This window comes from Bombyx mori, chromosome 16 (genome assembly GCF_030269925.1).
Source record: "Bombyx mori chromosome 16, ASM3026992v2".
In the NCBI taxonomy this organism is placed as follows: domain Eukaryota; kingdom Metazoa; phylum Arthropoda; class Insecta; order Lepidoptera; family Bombycidae; genus Bombyx; species Bombyx mori.
Window position 1 is genome coordinate 11,038,017 of NC_085122.1, and position 21,520 is coordinate 11,059,536.

General features: G+C 38.5%; 1 protein-coding gene and 1 long non-coding RNA gene across 2 annotated transcripts; one reads left to right on the forward strand and one right to left on the reverse strand.

Moving 5' to 3' along the window:
• Nucleotides 1–33: 33 nt before the first annotated feature.
• On the forward strand, nt 34–2,041 carry LOC110386512 (uncharacterized). The gene is made up of 2 exons (XR_002431679.3): nt 34–407; nt 1,239–2,041. It is a non-coding gene; the product is annotated as an uncharacterized LOC110386512 (long non-coding RNA).
• LOC101741615 (luciferin 4-monooxygenase) lies at nt 1,525–18,912 on the reverse strand. Its single transcript, XM_004922745.5, has 13 exons — nt 18,350–18,912; nt 18,123–18,240; nt 13,468–13,646; nt 11,932–12,136; nt 11,086–11,272; nt 10,408–10,527; nt 9,593–9,767; nt 8,050–8,184; nt 7,010–7,141; nt 6,224–6,301; nt 5,402–5,545; nt 3,819–3,969; nt 1,525–1,760 (listed from the first exon to the last, which is right to left on the reverse strand). Exons 3-13 carry the CDS (start codon nt 13,642–13,644, stop codon nt 1,621–1,623), a joined length of 1,644 nt encoding a protein of 547 aa, XP_004922802.2. The 5' UTR covers nt 13,645–13,646; nt 18,123–18,240; nt 18,350–18,912; the 3' UTR covers nt 1,525–1,620.
• Nucleotides 18,913–21,520: the final 2,608 nt, after the last annotated feature.

The following is a 21,520-nucleotide window of genomic DNA, read 5'->3' on the forward strand; positions in this document are numbered from 1 at the left end:
TTTTTGTCCAATATCATCTGATTAATAACCACAGCCGCTACAACCAGAGTAAAAAAAAATGTTTGATTTTTACTCCGGTTCGCTAGTAAATCTTTTTTAGTTCGTTTTAAAACTAAATGTATATTTAGTGGACTGTTTTCGCGGTAAATTTCATACGTGACATTTGACATGCCATTTGCTCTCCACGTTTTGTTTTATCAAATGACATAGCGAAACAACATCATATGCACACAGACGGATTATAAACACGAGCCGAGGAATATGCAACCAAGTAGCTTTAATTCAAAACGCAACCGAACTTAACGACCGCAGATGACAAATTCTATTTAAACGAAAATGGAAACAATTCGAGGCCTAGTGATTCTAGAACAGTGCATGAGTCCAGGAGCTCCGTGTGGCAGTCCCAGGTGTGTATGTGCAATTATTCATTTGTTTAACCTTAGTCGTACATCCGAGAGTCAGGATCCCTGCTGGGCAAGTTTTGTATCCATCTCCGACCGGGAATCGATTGGTGAGTCCAGACCCAAGGTGTGTGTCATAAAGCTAACTGGCTATACCGAAATTACCGAGCTGAGAGCCAAGTTTCACATGCGTTTAGTAACACCATCCCTCTCTCTATTCATTTAAATCGAAAGAATCTAGAGTTTTGCTGAGGCGCAGTCTCCGTTCTAGAATTATCCTAAGGAATATGAGGAAAGATCCAATTGATACTTAATCATTCCCGATCCTGCGGACAGAATGGAAATCAGTCGACGTCGCCCAAAACACGTCATTTCGGATCCTCCCGATCCACTAACGGTGCTTTTAGGTACCTCAAGCACCGGTCATCGTTCTCGTCGAACCCGTCGTTTGCGACGAAGGGCTCGACGAGTAAATTAACCCAAAGATACGGCTCACTGAGTTTCTTGCCGGATCTTTTCAGTGGGTCGCGTTTCCGATCCGGTGGTAGATTCTGCGAAGCACGGTTCTTACTATGGTTCGTGTTAGCAACGTCGTCAGGTTTGAGCCCCGTGAACTCACCTACTAGTTCCACTAGTGAGCCGTAAAATCGATCAAATGTTTCTTTAAAACAAGGTTTTTAGTGTGAACATTTTAATTTTATAACAACAATAATAGCATTTCGTTTTATTCTCTGATTACTGTTATTACTGATTTCTTTTACTTTAAACGCACTAAGTTTTTAATGATTTGTGATGAAAGTAGTCAATAAATTCCTTTAAAGTCTACAACTATTTCAGAATCATAGTCTCCCTAAAATCTCTGGAAGCCAGAGTGTCTCTCATGAATTATTAATTGGATACATCGAAGATTCTGGACGTCGCGTGTCTGCAACGATGTTCTTGCCCCGCAAGCTGTTGTATTTCCACTCCAAGATATTTGCATTCTACCCGGTGGCTTACCAGAGTGAGCATTTTAAAACCACTTCCCTATTAGACTTATACGTTTAAAGTCCAATTGTTATAACATTTTAAGCTGGGCTATCAACTAATTGGGTTAAAAGAAAAGAAATTAAAACCAAAGATCTCATATTGGATTGTTTACTTAGTACTATTTCGTTACTATTGCTACTCTCCGTGTGATTTTGGATCCAGTACTTTATTACTCATTTGTCGAAATCAATCAAAAACATTTTCCATCCTTTAAGAGTTCTTCTATGAGCTTCTTGCATTCCATTCTCTTTAGTTTTCCTGAGTGCGTATGCGGCAATGAGTCCACGAACGCAATGCCTCCGTGCAATCTCTTGTGATCGCTTAGTGTTGCTGTAAACAAAAATTATGTACAGAAGATAATAATAATAATAAATAAATAAATAATAATAAATATTTACTAACAATCACGCCACGTTAACTGGTCCCGTGATAAGTTCGTAAAGAACTTGTGTTACAGGTACCAGATAACGGATATAAATGTAAGAGTTTTATTATACACATACATATATTTAATATACATCCATAAGCCTGGAAAAGACAGGGACTTCCCGCCAAGGGAAGATATTTATCATACAAATATTTTTCCTTGGCGGGATTCGAACCCGCGACCTTGTGTAGTGACCATGTCACTTACCACTACACCAGTTTGCCACAGTAGTACGTATTTTGTAGTAGTAATAAGGACTCCATCGAACGGTTGTTCGTGCAAGGGAAAGTTGAGGGCAAAAGATCTCACAGACGATCTCCAACACGATGGACCGACCTTATAAAATCTGTGACTCACTCCAACATAAATGATTGCTCTCACTCTGCGAAACATCGTGCCACATGGCGTCGCAAACGAAATTAAGGAATACGGAAGCCGTCACAATTTGCCATTTCTTAACCCCATTAATAATGTACACAAAGATTACGTAAAATGTATTTGCTTACTGTAATATTTGTGTACAATCTAACTAACGAAGTTTTTGTGTTGTGGCGACAGAAAAAAAATTGTACTAGGATTAATTTTAATTTAGTTAAATAGTATTACTAATAAAAGTTTATCGTCTGATTTTGACAGCTTGATTACCCTAGAAATAAATAAATTATAGCTATAGGCTCTTTGAAGAAATTCTACGAACCAACACGGCTTTTAATGTGTTTTATTTTAATTATATTAAACAAGCGACCCACCCTCGCTTCGCTTCGGAAACAAGAAATTTTATTATTGATTATTTACGACATCACATTAGAAACCTCAAAAATAACAGTATTTCTCCACTATTTAATGGATGTTATTATACATATAAACCTTCCTCTTCAATCACTCTATCTATTAAAAAAAATCGTATATAATATGTTGCGTAGTTTTAAAGATTTAAGCATACATAGGGATATAGAGACAGAGAAAGCGACTTTGTTTTATATTATGTAGTGAAGTGCGCTCCTCAACCTCGCGGCCTTTTTTGTGGAGTGTGGAGAAAATCACCGGATCCTCACCCGCCCGGCGGGTGGGGTATGTGGGAGTTGAACCTCGCCAAAAACTCCTGCCACTCACAGCCCTCACAGCCGGCGTCCTACCTCGGACCGGGCCGGAGCCCAGTCGGGGCTATTGAGACGGCAAGACATGGTTGACGCAGAGCATATTACATATTACATCCGTCCCGCCGTCACACAGTTGCCGGACCGGCGGCCGCCAGCGACACGACCACAGGTCCCCGGTCGACGGGCCGGAAGCCCGCCTTGATGGCGCCGCGCTTCACCTTCTCCCGAAGCGGTGGGGGGAACGCGGCCTACCGGCTTCCTATCACGGGCAAGCGTGCTGGGCACGCCACCGCACACCTGGATACCTAGCCGCCTAGCAGGCGGAGCCCGAAGCTCTTAGGGGGCTAGGTCACGGATGGGACACCATTCCCGACCCCCTGCTCAGTAGCGGCGGATAAACGGATTTCTGGGTAGTAGCTTTACCTGACTCGCAGAAGTCGAGCATAGCCTTCCAGAACTCGTCCCCGCCAAGAATTGACGCCTCAACGCTAAGGAGCGACAAATCCGGTCCTTTAAGCTCACGGCCTACGGGATATGGATATGGACGCCACAAACGTTGAGGTCTCAATAGAACCTCTTGTGAGTCCGCATGGGTAGGTACCACCACCCTGCCTATTTCTGCCGTGATGCGTTTCGGTTTGAAGGGCGGGGTAGCCGTTGTAACTATACTGAGACCTTACAGCTTATATCTCAAGGTGGGTGGCGCATTTACGTTGTAAATGTCTATGGTGTCCAGTAACCACTCAACAGCAGGTGGGCTGTAAGCTCGTCCAACCTTCTAAGCAATAAATAAAAAAAACAAAAAAAAACGAAAACTCAGAAATAACTTACTGGAGAAATGAACAATAATCTTGTACTTACAGTCTACAGCCTTATTAATATCTTCTCTAGTAAGGTCGTATTCTGGTAAGAGGACTACAGCTGCAGCGGGTCCGATTTCAGTTGCCACCACCACGCTCTCGTGTACTCCTGGTAATTTACCGATGACGCCTTCAACTTCTTCCGGAGACACCTGTAGGAAAGTTCAATGGTTTTAAAAATTTCAATACTGACCAATGAAATTGATTTAGGTATGTAGATGTTAAGCATTCGAACAAAATTCAACAAACGTATTCGTCGTGTTGTTTGAATGTTTACGTGATATAAAAACAGAACCTTCAGCCCAGAACTTGTGCTAATTACTATATACTTATAGTATATGCTATCAATCATGAACACCCGAGAGCAGTGTATGCTAAGTATATAACAATGATTTATGTACTTCAACTATGAAGGAAGAAAATTCGCCTTTCCGCATTAAAAGTGTACAATTTACAAAAAATATTCGAAATTGAATTAATATGCGTAAACATTTGGTATCACCAGTATTTTTCTCATAAATACTGTCAAAAGGGCGTAGTTTTTTAGTTTTAGTTTTTTTTAGTTCACCTATATTTAGACTACTATTAACAAAATTAATACATTGTTACTGGTGGTAGGACCTCTTATGAGTCCGCGCGGGTAGGTACCACCAACCCTGCCTATTTCTGCCGTGAAGCAGTAATGCGTTTCGGTTTGAAGGGCGGGGCAGCCGTTGTAACTATACTGAGACCTTAGAACTTATATCTCAAGGTGGGTGGCCCATTTACGTTGTGGATGTCTATGGGCTCCAGTAACCACTTAACACCAAGTGGGCTGTGAGCTCGTCCACCCATCTAAGCAATAAAAAAAAAACATAATTTTATCTTATTATACTAAGACAGATAATGTATAACTGGTAAAAAATAAAAATAAAATGTTGCAAATATGATTAATATTAAATATATTACCTTTAAAACACTCTCCTGTAAAATTTGTAAGTTTTGAGATTATACAGTTTTAATACGAGAAGACGAATAGTGTAACAAAAAATCACTAAGGTGTGCATTGTGGTAGAAATGCGGGTTTGACGTTAACCCTTTGAGGTCCACAGTGCCCATACGTATTGGACATCTATTTTCTATATTATATCTATTTTCTATATTTTCTATATTATCTATTTTTTTACTGGCAAGTGTTAGACTCCTACACCAGTTGCGAGGGCATTAATGATGTGAATCTTTGTGGGGTGAGAAATAATAATGATATATATAAATAATAATGTTATATGAGTCGTCTATTATCAAAGGTGGCAATCTGTGCATTTGGACAAAAAAATGTTATTGATATGTCAATACAGATTGATTTGAATATAATCGTCTCCTTCAAAGAATACGGTTCAAAACCTGCATTAAATAAAGGTTAATAGTTAACCTGTTATTTATCTAAGATGTCGTTCCGAAGAGTTTTGTGACTGCCAATGGAATACAAAGACAATAATTAGTTTTTCTGATTTACCAATAATTATCCAAAAGTCAGATTGCCGGCTTTGATAATAGTCGACTCATATATTATAGCTAGTATATTATGTATATAAATATACATACGTGACACCCCCGGAATTTGAAATTGAATTTCCTCCTCTCCAAAAAGTGAAGGCGTTCGTTCTCATCCAAATGGAACCAGTCTCCCGTTTTGTACCAACCGTCCACAAAGGATTCGCTGTAGGCTTCTTTATTTTTGTAATAGCCCTGGAAAAGAGTTACCAAAATCATTATTTAGATCCAAAAATGCTTCGACCTAAAGATGGACAAATGGAATAAAATCGTATAAATGTGCCTACATCTAACGACTGTACAATATTTTAACTGTCAGTTTTCCAAGAAAAGACACCTTCTCGGTCTAAGATCTACCCTAAGTAGTCTTTTCATATCCAGCTATAAGAAATATATGTGTATTAACACGGCATTCCTACTTATAACAACATATTAATTTTCTACCATCCATGCCTACTCTAGTGTGCCTAGCTTCCTACTTCCTAACCTCAAGTTCCGATCTTAAGTACAGGTTAAAGGGTGTGTTACTAGCCTGCACGGGGGAATTCCACTATCCTGCCTATTTTACCATAAAACAATGCGTTCCTGTACAGTAGAGCATCGGCATTGTTTACCCAATTCAGAGATATAAGTAATAGTAATATATATCCAGAGATATAAGTTCTAAGGTCTCAGTATAGTTACAACGGCTGCCCCACCCTTTAAACCGAAACGCATTACTGATTCACGGCAGAAATAAGCAGGATGGTGGTATCTACCCATGCGGACTCACAAGAGGTCCTACCACCAGTAATTACGCAAATTATTTGTGTGTTTGATTTTTATACACGATAGTATTCCTTCACCGTGGACTTGATAAATAAGTTTTAATACCTTAACGACACATTCGCCTTTAACGTAAAGTTCACCATTACTCCCTGGACCCACTTCAGCGCCATTATCATCGATCAACTGCAAATAATACAATAGATAACTTTTCCAAAAATATATTAGCTAGTGTAAAGTTTCAATGGTAAGATGGGAATTTAGAGATTTTAATCTTACGTCTCAGTGCAGTGCAATAAACACGTTGTGATAACTAGGGCATCTGGTAACAATTCAACACTAACAGAACCATGATCTCATCCACTTACCAAAAGCATTATAAATGTCTAGACAAGAAATTAAAGTCTAGATGATTTGATATTCTGAATCTTGTTTCCAGTGTCTTCTGTGTGTTTAGTGCGAGTTTTTTAACATTCTCGGTAGCGTAAAAGTTAACTCATTGTATGCAGTTGGAACAACGCCCCTAGCGATAAACATAGGCAAAGGTTCCAACTCCATACAAAGTTGAGTTAACTTTTACGCTATCGAGAACGTTAAAAAACTCGCACTAAGCACACTTATCTAGCTTCATTTAAACTAATGGCAGGATGTTTCTTGCATATCTATACCAAATAAATCAATATTAACTATTTCTGCAGAGAAGCAAACACGAAAACCGGTCTTAAAACAAAGCAGAAGATTTTCGACAACGGCAATCAAACTCTTTATAGTTCTGATTAGACTTGTTTGTGATGTTTAAAAACAAATGTTGACTCCGTGTGTTCCGATTTCGTGATTGAGGGAACTTGATACTGATTTATCACGAGTACTTAAAGCTCAACAATTCATTGTTACCTTGTAATGTAAAATATTATACACCCATCCATTCGAGCTAGCCTCCGCGTCTCTGTCGGTCACAGCGATGAATCCTTGTGTCTCGGTGGTCCCATATCCATTACATAAATGTGTATCTGGGTGTAGTTTCTCCTAGAAAACATATTGTTATACCGGTAAGAGTAACGCCATCTATCGCCGATTTGTCGAACGAATATCGAAGGATCTAGTAGCACCTAGAACGCTCGAAAAGTATAACGCCATCTATTGTCAGATAGAGGAAGCACAATACTCGAAATGTGTAGAATATTCTCGATGATTCTAGGGATTTCGTCTCGACTATAAAGAGTTGCAGAGACGGCACGCAGTCAGCTAGTAACCGGAACTACTCGAAGAGAAAGAGCGAACGGATCACCTGAAGCGAAGCGGAAGAAGCGGATTGAGAGTTTTAAAGTGTTCTAAGTGTTGAATACAGTTTTTAGTTGTACTTTGGTGGAATTTTATTTATCCCGAGCCCCAGCGCGTAACAACATTTTCAATTAGAGAGCAGTGGATATTGGGCTTTTTGTAATCCCGCACCTGTTGCTACCAGAGCAATCACTTTTATTGGTGGTGCGCCTCACCAAGGTGGGTGGCGCGTTTACGTTGTAGATGGAACCCATAGATTCCAGTAACCACTTAACACCAGGTGGGCTGTGAGCTCGTCGACCCATCTTAGCAATAAATAAATAAACTGTCGTAAAAGGCCACAAATAGATTGTCTAAAAAATGGTCAACATTATGGCACGTATTATGGCACCCGTGGCGATTATGGCAATGGCGATTATGTCTTGTCTATTACCCTAACATTTTATGACATCATCTTTAATAAGAAATATACTTAGGTAACTTCATCCCAGAAATAATTATGAACACTTCGTTAAAAAAAGTTTTATAGATGTAAAGTAAAAAAAAATGAAAACATAGCATAACAAAATAAAAATAACTTTGCCTACCATCAGTAAAATGATGATGGGATGATTGGGTGATGACATTATATGCATACTTTTTTTACTACGCACCTTGAATTCCTTAACTAAATCAGGAGTGACAAGAGATCCGAGGAGTATTATGGTCTCCAAAGATCCTATCTGTTCGCGCCTGACGACCGCCAGTAAGCCTTTCGCAAAAGCTGGATTGAAAAACGTCCAAGTCGGCTAGAAAATTTAAATGGAGCTTTCGAATTTCGGAACGAACTGAATGCAATAATATTAAAAAAAAAAAAAAACTTATTTTATTGGCTGTATTGAAGTATAGCCACGGCCTAGCGTATGTGAAACGGTTACCAGATTCTATAGGTTTTGAAATCGAAGTCTCAATTAAAAAGTCATCGCGGTCTAAAAGATAAAATATCTAATGCATTTGTATAGAACGATACTACAGTTACTGTGCTGATGTTCAAATTCAGCAGGCAAGTGCCAATTTATCTATACCAATATGTAGTTCAAGATTGACTTCCACGATGAGTGAATAACATCATATAATAAAAATCAAACTCGCAAAATTTATAATTTGCGTAATTAATTACTCGTAGTCGAGCATCTTCTGAGCACGCTCGGATAGGTTCCACTATCCGGTCTATTTCGGCCGCGAAGCAATAATAAATCAATCCAAATTTTAGCGCGTGATATTTACAATGTCAATGGGCTTCGGTAAACATTTAATAAAAGGTGGGCCGTAAGCTCGTTCGAAAAATTGAAACAATGAATCAAATAACCACTTTTTATACGCTACAAGATGGCGAGTGAGCTCATTTGAAAAATTTAAACAATGAATTCAATATCAAGAAATAAATAACATATAATTGAATCAAAACATTTAATTTAATTTCAACAGCTTCGTCATCTAATTAATATATAAACACTGATGTAACACTCATTTACGAGGGTGTGCCAGAGTGACTCCGGGGATGAATGAATCGTAAAATAAATTTTACCGCTACCTCCAAAGATACAACGCATAATGGTCTTGCCCTATTAGATATCACAGTCTCGGCTGTTGCTGTCATAAGGGACGTAGATTTCTGATTTGATAAGTACTCGTAGAACAACCAATATACTATGGGAGAAACTTAGTACTTAACACAGCTTAGTCTTCATATAGAGCAATACAAAAATGAGACCCCAGTGATAGGTCGTGGTTTGATTCTGCCACTGACATTATTAATATTGTTGAACGACGCCACATACCTTTTATGATTGAACGATTACTGGTGGCCCGGAGGCCTTTCCAACTTCAGCGGGACAAGTGGGCGAGCACGGGCTTAGTCAGGAGGAGTTAGATTTCTTATCGGCTACTCGAGTGCCTTAAAAGGAGACCTAACAACTCAAGAGCAGCTGCTTCGCGAATTAATCTACTACCGGATCGGAATCGCGACCCTCTGAACCGACCACGAACTCAGCGGAACTGATGTTCAGGTTAGATTACACGTCGAACTCTTTGCCGAGTTCCTAAGCCTACTCCTAGTGTTAGAGCTGAAGGACTCTATTGCAAGGGTTATTGGATCTGATGGATCCGTAAAGACGTGTTTAATATTAATACAGTACAACAACCATTGTCACCTACCCGGAAGTTCTCGATTATCTCAATGACATGTTCGACTGTTCTTTTCTTGGGAGTTACTAGAATTGGTATGTGGTAAACGGCGCATGTCGTGATTTTCATGGTAAACGTCATCCATTGCGCTGTCGTCAATACCATCACCAGATCAGTTGGCGTAGGAAACTTCGTGTGATACGTCCTTAAGGTTGTAAAAATAAAAATAAAAAATGTTTCAAAAAACAACAAAAGATCTGGCAACTGATATTAATTGAATGCTCGAAACTCGCCGAGACGTGGTGTTTACATGTCATTGTGAATGTATCAGGCTTCATACTCTTCAGATCTGAACGCAGAAGATCTATAAAATATTTTAAAAATGTAAATAGGACCTACTGGTGCTTACACTCTTACTCTCCAGCTTACATTAGCTTACACTCCAGCAATATAGTACAGTATTGATATGATTACAACTAAAGTAGGCTATGTTCGAAGTCAAGTATCCAAGTTAAAGAGTTAATAATTCCTGTGTCTTTTTCACACGAATACTGAATAGAGTATTCAGCCGTAGGTTCAGATGAATTCAAATCAGATATTCAAGATATCTGTTTCTATACGTGTAAAAAATTCAATAGTTGTAAAATACCCGTGCTTACAGACACTGACATAACTTTGACTAGCTATAAAACCTTATACAGCAAACTATTGACCACACGTCATTTGATTTTTTTTATCTTGTAGCCTTATGCAAACAGTATGGTCAATATTTTACGAATGTGTTATCAATATTTCCGCATATAATGAACTTTCTGTAGAACTTTTGGTCATGTTAAAAATCTTACCAAGACGTAGGTAGATGAGCAACTATTCCCCTATTTGTTAAGAGTACGGCTTTAGGTAGTCCAGTGGATCCACTTGTGGGTAGTAATAATATTGTATCCTCTGGATTCCCTTCGGGAATCCTACAAAATAAGCATGGCTTGGTAAATTATAATGAACGTGGTATATCGTAAAATAAATAGCTGGAATTATGGAGAAAATAATAAAAACCCTTTTAAAACGATTACGCAGATTTATGAATTCGCAAACCGAGACCTCTATAAATGTATATAAATAATATGTCCATGCAGGCCGTTCTATACGAAGCTATGGTGATTAGCTATGAAAAAAACTACAGATTTCGGACTTGAAAAACTTCAAATGCACCCTATTTTGGTGTTTCTAGAAGCTCTAGGAAATTTCAATAATGATAGAAACAACAAACAAACTTGACAAATCCAGATAAATCAATCCAATTCACTCAAGATTATTGTTCCTTTTATTTAGTTTTCAAATTTCACATTACAATTCAGTAGTAGTTTAATTTGAAGCTAATTCACAAAATACTTCGCATACAAATTGACAATTACCATTATTTTCCGTACATAAGTAAGTCGTTTTATCTCTTGACCTCTTTTATAATTTATGAATAAATTTAGCAACTTTCACCTTTCTTTAAACCTTTATTTTTAATAGCCTACCTAAAACTGTCGATGTCGTTACTATGCCCATTTATAAAATCCTCTAGAAGGTCGTCTTCGTTGCAAATGTAAACCTCTGTTTTAAGATCAGGCAAGTCATCTAAAGATTTTTTTATGTCGTTGTAATATTCTCGGTCACAAAACACTATACTTGGTTCGAGTAATTGAAGAAAATAACCGAGTTCATCTGAAAAATAAAAATAAATCCAAACTACCTTCGACTTTGTGTTTCAATTGTTAACGTACTGTAGCTTAGCAGGCTTAGGCTTAGCTTAGATCAGATGAGGTTTTTACGTGGCATTAACCGAAGCCATTGACGTTCCAAGGTGACAAGGACTTTAAAGCACGGATTCGAAGTCTTAAACAGCTTATGTAAAGGCCATATCTTCAAATAAACATACACGTTATATCTGAAATTTCTGCTTACTCTAAAAATTCAGTTCACAATATTAAAATGAGAGCACTAGGAAGTATAATCACAATATAATAGTGAACTTTTCAACATCTTCCAAATTTAATAAACAGATGACTACTTAACTAAATATCGCTGAATTTTGTGTTAAGTTAGATTTGATATCGACCATAGATAGTTTTAGATTTTTGTCAGCGATTGAGGAGATAAAACTTAACGAGCATTGTATGATGATAAGTATCTAGTACCAAGATTTACCACCAAATTTTACCATCCAAATTTTAATATCACACGCGCTGATTACATTTAACTAGTTATATAAAAATAGCAGTTCATTGGACTGCCATAGAGGAAACAATATGCCATAGACAGTGGCATAGCAAATTCATCAATAAAAAATGTAGTACTTGGAGATTTCTAATTCGTCTACTCACAAACAGTAGTGCTGGGATCCATCATGAAAGGTAAAGCACCACTAAGTAGTAGTGACCAATAGATAGAAAATAAATTTTGATGGTTTCTCATCACCACCATAATGTTGTTCCCTGCGGCCCCTCTGGCCATTATAGAACGTGCAATAGATACAGCGCGTTTCAGAATTTGCTCATTTGTGAAACTTTCTCCAGTCGATCCGTTTATCTGGAACAATAGTGTAAAGTAGAGGAGAAAAGGTTGTTTGCTCTTAAGCGCCCAAAACTATGGTGGTAAAGCATATTACAATTCAAGAGTGGGTAGCACAATTTAGGTTATTAGTAGCCTATTTAGGTCCCTAGATAGTCGTAAGCACGCGTATGATTTTCGGGGATTAACAATCTTTGTTCGATAAAAATTAAGGTCTTATGTTTTATATTGGGGAGCGGTATTCTCATAGTATTTATCTATTAGCTTTGGCTCATAAAAACCTTATACAAAATCACTTAGTTCAGGGAGACTGAGTTAATCTTTCAATCGTTTCGAAAGACTATAATAATATGAACCACATTACAAAAGCCATAAGGTCTAATTTTTATTGCACACTAGCTAACCCGGCAGATTTCGAAGTGCCTCAGTCGATAAATGAACGACCTAAACTTTTGTGTAAAATAAACTTAAAACAAACAAAAGGAATCCGTCCGACGGGGGACACGTCAAAGAGAAAACAAAATTGTTATTTTTATTTGATTCCGAGCATTTTTATATTTAGGTACCTTTTAAACCTTCTCTGGACTTCCACAAATAATTCAAGACCAAAATTAGCCAAATCGGTCCAGCCGTTCTCGAGTTTTAGCGAGACTAACGAACAGCAAGTCATTTTTATATATACACATAACAATTATGGATGCCAGCTTATGCTTCACCTGGTGTAAAGTACTTAACGCAAATCATAGGTATCACATCTTCATATCTAACATGTTAAACAATTTTATTTTTAAGCTATTGCATAGCTCCTTGAGCTATCGCTGGCCTTGAGCGCGGCGTGACGTCGCACTGCCGCATACGCATCATGAAAAGTCTGCCCATCTCTCCCTCGCGCGGTCTAGGTTATGAGTGTGAAGGGGACAGTTAATGTTTTGCTTTTGTTAATGTTTATAAATATAACGTGGTCTTATTTTATTGTTGTTTTAATATTAAATTATTATTGTCGATTTCGATCGGAAGAGCTCACAGCCCACCTGGTGTTAAGTGGTTACTGGAGCCCATAGACATCCACAACGTAAATGCGCCACCCACCTTGAGATATAAGTTCTAAGGTCTCAAGTATAGTTACAACGGCTGCCCCACCCTTCAAACCGAAACGCATTTCTGCTTCACGGCAGAAATAGGCAGGGTGATACCCACCTGCGCGGACTCACAAGAGGAGGACCTTTACTGGTGGTAGGAACCACCAGTAAAAAATAAAGTAATAATTGCATAAGTTGATAAAAAATGCTATGCAATAGCTTTACCGCGGCAGTCTCCGAGTGCCACACGTGTTTTTGGTATTTACTTACCATGTTTGTGGCGTTTGGTCGTTTCTTTAGACAGTGAAAAGCAATTTCTGCTAATATCAATCTATCCCGCTCTTTTGCATCTGGAACGACACCTTTGGCCGTTAATATTTCATTTAACACTTCATCTAGATACAGTTGAGAAGCGTTTGGCTTCCCTCTTAAAACAGTGTGTGACATTTCTGTAACAAGAAAAAATAATTTTAAAAGAAATTTATCTATAATCAAATTAACATTGTTGCTTTTTTAATAATTGACGTAGACAAGATAATAATATAATGCATTATGATAATTTAATTCCGTTTTTGACTTCATGTTTCAAGATCAAGGCCACAGTCAAGATATAATCTCTGTCGGCTGCAGTAATTAAATAATACTAAGTTACATAATAACATGGAAGTTCCTAGAGATTAAGTAAAAAGCGATGACGTCATCATTTCAAACTAATGTAAGTAAATAAAATACCGGACTTATAAAAAAAGAGAAGCACAAATAAAAAGCATCCAATCTATCTCGTGGAACACCTAATTACTGCGATAAACAAGATAGAAGAGTCCGTGCTGTTGTATTAATAGGATCAGATCTTGAGGATTGCATTTGGTGAATCTAAATGCTTAAAATCCCCTTGAATGGTTTGTTATAATAATGTTTTAAGCCGGATATAGCTTAGTTTTGTGACGTCAATTCAATAATGACGTCATTAATAAATGTCACGTGATCAGTTTTAGCAGGAAAAACATTTGACTCCTAGAACCTTTTATTATGGTGTAACGCTTTTAACAGCTGTAAATCACATTCGTTAGTTACGAAGCATCTTTTTTTCCTACCTATGCTGATAGCCTTGAGAGGCTATTTCAGTTTCAGCCTAAAGTGTAGGTGAGCTCTCGGGGCTCAGACCGGAAGTGTTGCTAACACTGGCCCCAGCAAGAGCAGTGCTTCGCAGAATCTACCGCCGGATCGGAAACACGACCCACTGAGAAGATCCGGTGAGGAACTCAGTAGGCTAGAAGCATATTTGATAGCAATGGTAGTTAAGAATTTTTTTGGCTTTAGGCCTTAGGCCTAGGTAAAAGTAGCTTATTCGTACTCATTTTATTTTTATTTTATTGCTTAGGTGGGTGGACAAACTCACAGTCCACCTGGTGTTAAGTGGTTACTGGAGCCCATAGACATCTACAACGTAAATGCACCACCCACTTTGAGACATAAGTGCTAAGGTCTCAAGTATAGTTACAGCGGCTGCCCCACCTTTCAAACCGAAACGCATTACTACTTCACGGCAGAAATAAGCGGGGTGGTGGTACCTACCCGCGCGGACTCTCTAGAGGTCCTACCACCAGTACCACCACCAGCTTCTAAAATTTCTGTAATTTTTTTAGTTTTCATTTCCTCATTCCAGCATTTATTTTAAACATATAATTAAATTTGTACATAATATCTAACTCAAAAATGTATTCCATATTATGGGTATTATATTTTCTATTGATTATAACGATTTTCATAATTTACAGCGATGAGCAGGGGGTCCGCCCCTCCATTAGCTAATGGCCATAAACGACCTACAACCAAGTCAGCCATTAGCTCGTCTGCCAACAAAGGCAAAAAGATAATTTGAAGAAATAGCAACAGTTCCCCAGAGCACTCTTCATGGGAGTACACATAGAGAACCAAAGCCTCTCTCTCCATTGTCCTAGACTCCAAACGTGCGTTAGTGGCAATATCTTCATCGTATTTTCTAACTCAATCATCTCACTGATTTTATTCTTATCCATAATTCCCAAAACCAAGTCCACGATTCTCTCGGTAATCTTACAATATTACCCATACTACAAATAGCACAATGTTTGTGAAACGATGGTATCCGACACATACGCTTGGTCTGGACAGACCAATCGATCTCCAGTCGGGGATAGATGCGGATTTTGCCCAGCAAGGTATCCTAGGTTCCCGATACACGTCTAGGGTTAAACAAACGAATAATTACACCACATATGTACATACGCACATGGAACTGTCAAACAGAGCTCTTGGACGCGTGCACTGTTCTAGAGACACTAGGCCTCGAATTGTTTCCATTTTCGTGTAAAAGAATTTGTCACACGCGGTCTTTAAATTTGGTTATGTTTTGAATTAAAGGTATTTGGTTGCATGTTGCTCGGCTCCCGTTTGTAATCGTATCGAAGATTTTGTGTATCAAATGTCACATTTAAAAATCACCGCGAAGACGTTACAATTATTTTGAATCAAGCGGTACCGACTTTTTTATTGGGATAAAGTACATGAAATAATTATATCAAGCATTGTCAAAAGCTGCAGGCAACAGACTCAGACTAAGCACCAAGGTACATATACTAATATCGCGCAATATATTGTACATGTCGTGGTTAACGACTTTTAATAACATTAAGACGTTGTTTTGACTATTATTTTAAATGATGAAATGTTGTTTTGATAAATATCACAAAATGTAGGGTAGACTCCGTAACGCCACAGTATAAAATGGCGGCACGTGGACAGAATCGTGGCATTCCGTGTCAGACAGTAAATTCAGTCCGTATCGGACGGTCCGTCCGTCTCAGTCAGTGAGTCTCTGGCAGTCAGTCAGTCGGTATGTGGAACGAAACTGTCGGTTTACCCTGTCATTGTGAAAGTTGTGTGTGTTGAGTTTCAATCATTATTATTCAAAAGTTTTATTGACTAAACTGAGTTCAATCGAATACGAGTGATGACGGAAACTAACGCTTAGTCATCCCTGGCACTGCACCGACATACATATAAATAAAATGCTTAACAGGTTTTCTAAGGAAAATAACACCTAAACTAATTATTTATAATGATATGAAAAACCCCAAGATAAAACAAATCTTTCAACACAAATAATACCCATAAACCTCCGCTAAGATATAATGCGTTCGCAAACACCGCTAATTCTCCTGTTATTATTTAAACACAGCGTAACTGGATTTAAATTGAGCAACAATTAAAATGGCTGATAACAATTAATTTTATGTTACTCGAGAAACTTTCGGGGAATTTTGTGTTAAGCTTCTTGAAATATGAGTCTGAATAGACCAGTTCATGATTATCCAAATTGTTATTTTTTTCCCCTTGCTAATCGTTGGTGATCTCAAGGACTCAACCTGAGAGAATTGCTAACACTAGCCCCAACTAAGAGCGTTGCTTCACTGAGTCTACTACCGGGTCGGAATCGCAACCCACTGAGAAGATCCGACGAGAAACTCAGTGGGTTGATCCAAATTGTCGCGCAAACTTAACACGTGTGACGTCATTTGAGGCCAAACAAAATGACGAGCCACCCATCAAATACTGCATTTAAATATGTAGAAATATTAGGCTCGCATGACATCGTGGTTCGTGATTGTCTGATTAAGTCATACTTCGTTGACCCTTTGAGCGCGAACCGTCGATAGAGTGTATAAAGTACGGAGCGTCGGAATATCGACTATTTGCGCAGTTTCATTATAGGGATTATGTATCGACCTGTGCGGACTTGTCTTAGCTCACGCATGCATAACGTTATCAATAATTTTATGAAATTTTAAATAAATAACCATTTTAAATTATTTTGTTGTGAATTATGGATTTATTTTGAAATTTTTCTTAAGTAAAATTTTTAAAAGAGACTTTTCTTCATTTTTTTCAAAAAATCTCGAGCAATGTATGCATAACATGTGATTATAAGCTCAGCACTAAAAGGGTTAATAAGAACTCGCTACCCTGCGTTCGAGTCTGGAGTACACGTTGGCTTTATGGAATAAAGAGGTGGGAGGTTGGTACTCATTCGTGCTCACAATACATTCTACCAGTTCGGTGGGAGATCGCAATGTGCTGGTGGTATAATACTCAGAGGAAGCTGCCATTCTCCAGCGGATTAATCGCGTTTTACCACACCTTTGAGAAGAGATAGGGTCGGGTTAGATCGATGCCATGAGGCCATTTAATAAAACTGAACACGAGCTTAACTCTTCAATGCATTTTCTTGGCGTAGTTATAAGAAGTAGAAGACTATAAGCTTTACACTGGTGAACATGGGCCTTTTCCAACTCACGCTACGGGGTCTTTGGATGTCTTTATCCATTTCTGATGGCCACCCATCCCAAATCATCGCTCCAGCTGAAGGCAGAGTTATTCAAATAAATATGATGCGTAGCCATCACATAGCACAAGATATTTAACAGATGCCTGAATCTTGGTTACGACATTTTCAAGATAAGCTTGCATATATACAAGTTCCGAGCAATAACATCTGAACCGTCGGTCTACCGAGCAATATCACTCGCTCAGTGGAACATCTTCATTTTGTCGTATACCTCCACACTAATTAATTATGACTTATAAAATAAATAACAGGCTTTAATATGGCACGAATTAAAACCATAAAGACAAAGTTAATGTGTTATCTGTGACCGTTATGTCGTGTTCTTGACACGTGTACACATTATCAAATTATACGGACGTTTTGGACAAAGATGACGAAAGCTACGTTTGTATTATCCGTTATATATAAGTATAATCAATAAAAGCACGTCATTAGTTGTTAAGCCCAGCACTATAAACTTTTTACATAAAGCTCAATAAACTTCAATAGATAAATAAAATATAAAGATATCGAAAGAAAAGTAACAAAGAGGACTTACTATAAGTGTTTGGCAATCGCGGCAAGCGCGTTTGCCTGCCAGGACAGAGTGTAGTTGACTGATAAAATAATGATTTATCTCACGAATGAATAGAAATGCTCGTTTATATATCGGGATTCTGAAACCAAATTTAATGGCGAAAATTTAAAATTATTAAATTGTTATTATTTTATTAAATTGTATTGCCCGTATTAAATTGTTAGCTATCATAATGGAAAACTATTTACCATTAAATTTATAAAGTATCCGTCTTTATTTATTTATTTATTTAGACACACCAACAGCAATACACACAAAACATTCAAGCTTAAAATTAACATGTATATAACTAAGTACTGGTATGTAAGCCGGTTACAGGCATGTACAGCAATCTCTTATAACAAACTATGACATGTTACAGCAATTTTACGAACAGCGGAAAAATAGGCTAAATTTAAATGTTAGCAGTACGACAAAAAAAAGTATATTTGAAAATAACATGAAAACAAGAGTTAACTACTTAACATTCTCTCATCAATTATAAGCAAAGGAACTTCACTGGTGGTAGGACCTCTTGGGAATCCGCACGGGTAGGTACCACCACCCCGCCTATTTCCGCCGTGAAGCAGTAATGCGTTTCGGTTCGAAGGGTGGGGTAGCCGTTGTAACTATACTGAGACCCTAGAACTTATATCTCAAGATGGGTGGCGCATTTACGTTGTAGATGTCTATGGGCTCCAGTAACCACTTAACATCAGGTGGGCTGTGAGCTCGTCCATTCATCTAAGCAATAAATAAAAAAAAAAAAAAAAAAAAAACTTGGATACTACATAGTTTGTTTCTGAGACCAGGACACGTGTCGTTAAAAATGTCAATGCCATCTTAGATGATTCAACTACTGAAATAAATAAATACGATCCAATAGTCATGTTTTTATTCTCATTAAGAGTATAATATTATGTATTACGTTTCGTGTATTTTACGGATTAAAGCGTAAAAGTAGCTTTAAAAATTTCGACATATACACATAACCGAAGACAGTAATAATTTTTTTTTTATTTTTATTGCTTAGATTTGTGGACGAGCTCTCAGCCCACCTGGTGTTAAGTGGTTACTGGAGCCCATAGACATCTACAGCGTAAATGCGCCACACACCTTGAGATATAAGTTCTAAGGTCTCAGTATAGTTACAACGGCTGCCCCACCCTTCAAACCGAAACGCATTACTGCTTCACGGCAGAAATAGGCGGGGCGGTGGTACCTACCCGTGCGGACTCACAAGAGGTCCTACCGCCAGTTAATTAAGGTACATAGTTATACTAAATACATGTAACTGAGTGCTGAAAGTATTTAAGTCTATATGGTTAATTGTATAGAAGTAGAGTCGTGTTCACATCTATAGTAGAATTATTTTGTCCGTGCAGTTTGGATCATAAAAAATCGGAGTGGTGAAGCAATTATTTCGCTCTCTCTTCCACTCACGAGCCTTATGGACGGGCATAATGATGCGCAATATTGTTGTCGATAATGTATTTAGTTTTGTCATTTTGTGGGTTAGTGATAAAAATGAAAGAAAAAATCACTAATCGAACACTTACACCACATATCGCCGCAGCTAGTTAACGAGAATGGCAGAAATTAACAATTTCTAACTTTTCGAGATCTATTCTCATTTCAGTGAAAATTTTTAACACATTGTTGAACAACACGTGCAAATTATTTTTTGAATAAATTCTGCCATTTTGATACAAAACAAAGGAGTAGCCATTGTGTCACTAAAGAAATTCAGAGAACGAATGCATAAAAACACATTTCTCTTCGACATAATGTACTATAATTTGCAGGTAAGTACAAATGCCTCTTAACATAACAATGTCTCACCACCCTTGTATACCACCCCGCCGCCGTGTATCTGCCTTCGATGACTCCTTTATTTTTATCGATAATGGCGATGCGCCCGTGCAACTTGCTCACCACCCTAGCCGGGCTATGTTTTATGACCCAAACTGCACGGACAAAATAATTGTACTATAGACTACAAAATTTTACTACTACAAAATTATAGTACGAACAAGATACAACAAGTGGCGCTAAAATAATTTCTTGAGAAATTCATATTTCTTTTTCAAACAATTTGCAAGCAAACTTCGGAGCGCGATCGAGTTTGACTAGTAAATGATAAATAAAATCTTTATCTTGAATTTATATACATGATATCCTATAATGGGCATTTAAAGCCGAAACGTGGCTATATTATCAACGATGTAGACCAAGTTAAAAATGATTAAAACATACTTAGTCACTTAGCTTTTTTTGTTCAGGAGGAAATCGCCGGACTTCCGCCTACGCGTTGAGGCGGTAGGCGATGCATAGTCAAAGCTGCATAGACTAAAGCCCTGTGTCACTCAAGACCCCGAGCCTTGGATGAGGTAGATACCATCAAAGGCAGACTGGAGGTAAAGTGACGCGACGTCTATAGTTTATGGTAACCACTTAACCTCATCACGTCACCCCGATAGAAGTTAAAGACTTGATCAAAGACCTACGTCCTCGCAAGGCTCCCGGTTCCGACGGTATATCTAACCGCGTTATTAAACTTCTACCCGTCCAACTCATCGTGATGTTGGCATCTATTTTCAATGCCGCTATGGCGAACTGTATCTTTCCCGCGGTGTGGAAAGAAGCGGACGTTATCGGCATACATAAACCCGGTAAACCAAAAAATCATCCGACGAGCTACCGCCCGATTAGCCTCCTCATGTCTCTAGGCAAACTGTATGAGCGTCTGCTCTACAAACGCCTCAGAGACTTCGTCTCATCCAAGGGCATTCTCATCGATGAACAATTCGGATTCCGTACAAATCACTCATGCGTTCAACAGGTGCACCGCCTCACGGAGCACATTCTTGTGGGGCTTAATCGACCAAAACCGTTATACACGGGAGCTCTCTTCTTCGACGTCGCAAAAGCGTTCGACAAAGTCTGGCACAATGGTTTGATTTTCAAACTATTCAACATGGGCGTGCCGGATAGTCTCGTGCTCATCATACGGGACTTCTTGTCGAACCGCTCTTTTCGATATCGAGTCGAGGGAACCCGCTCCTCCCCACGATCTCTCACAGCTGGAGTCCCGCAAGGCTCTGTCCTCTCACCCCTCCTATTTAGCTTATTCGTTAACGATATTCCCCGGTCGCCGCCGACCCATTTAGCTTTATTCGCCGACGACACGACTGTTTACTATTCCAGTAGAAACAAGTCCCTAATCGCGAAGAAGCTTCAGAGCGCAGCCCTAGCCCTAGGACAGTGGTTCCGAAAATGGCGCATAAACATCAACCCAGCGAAAAGTACTGCGGTGCTATTTCAGAGGGGAAGCTCCACACGGATTTCCTCTCGGATTAGAAGGAGGAATCTCACACCCC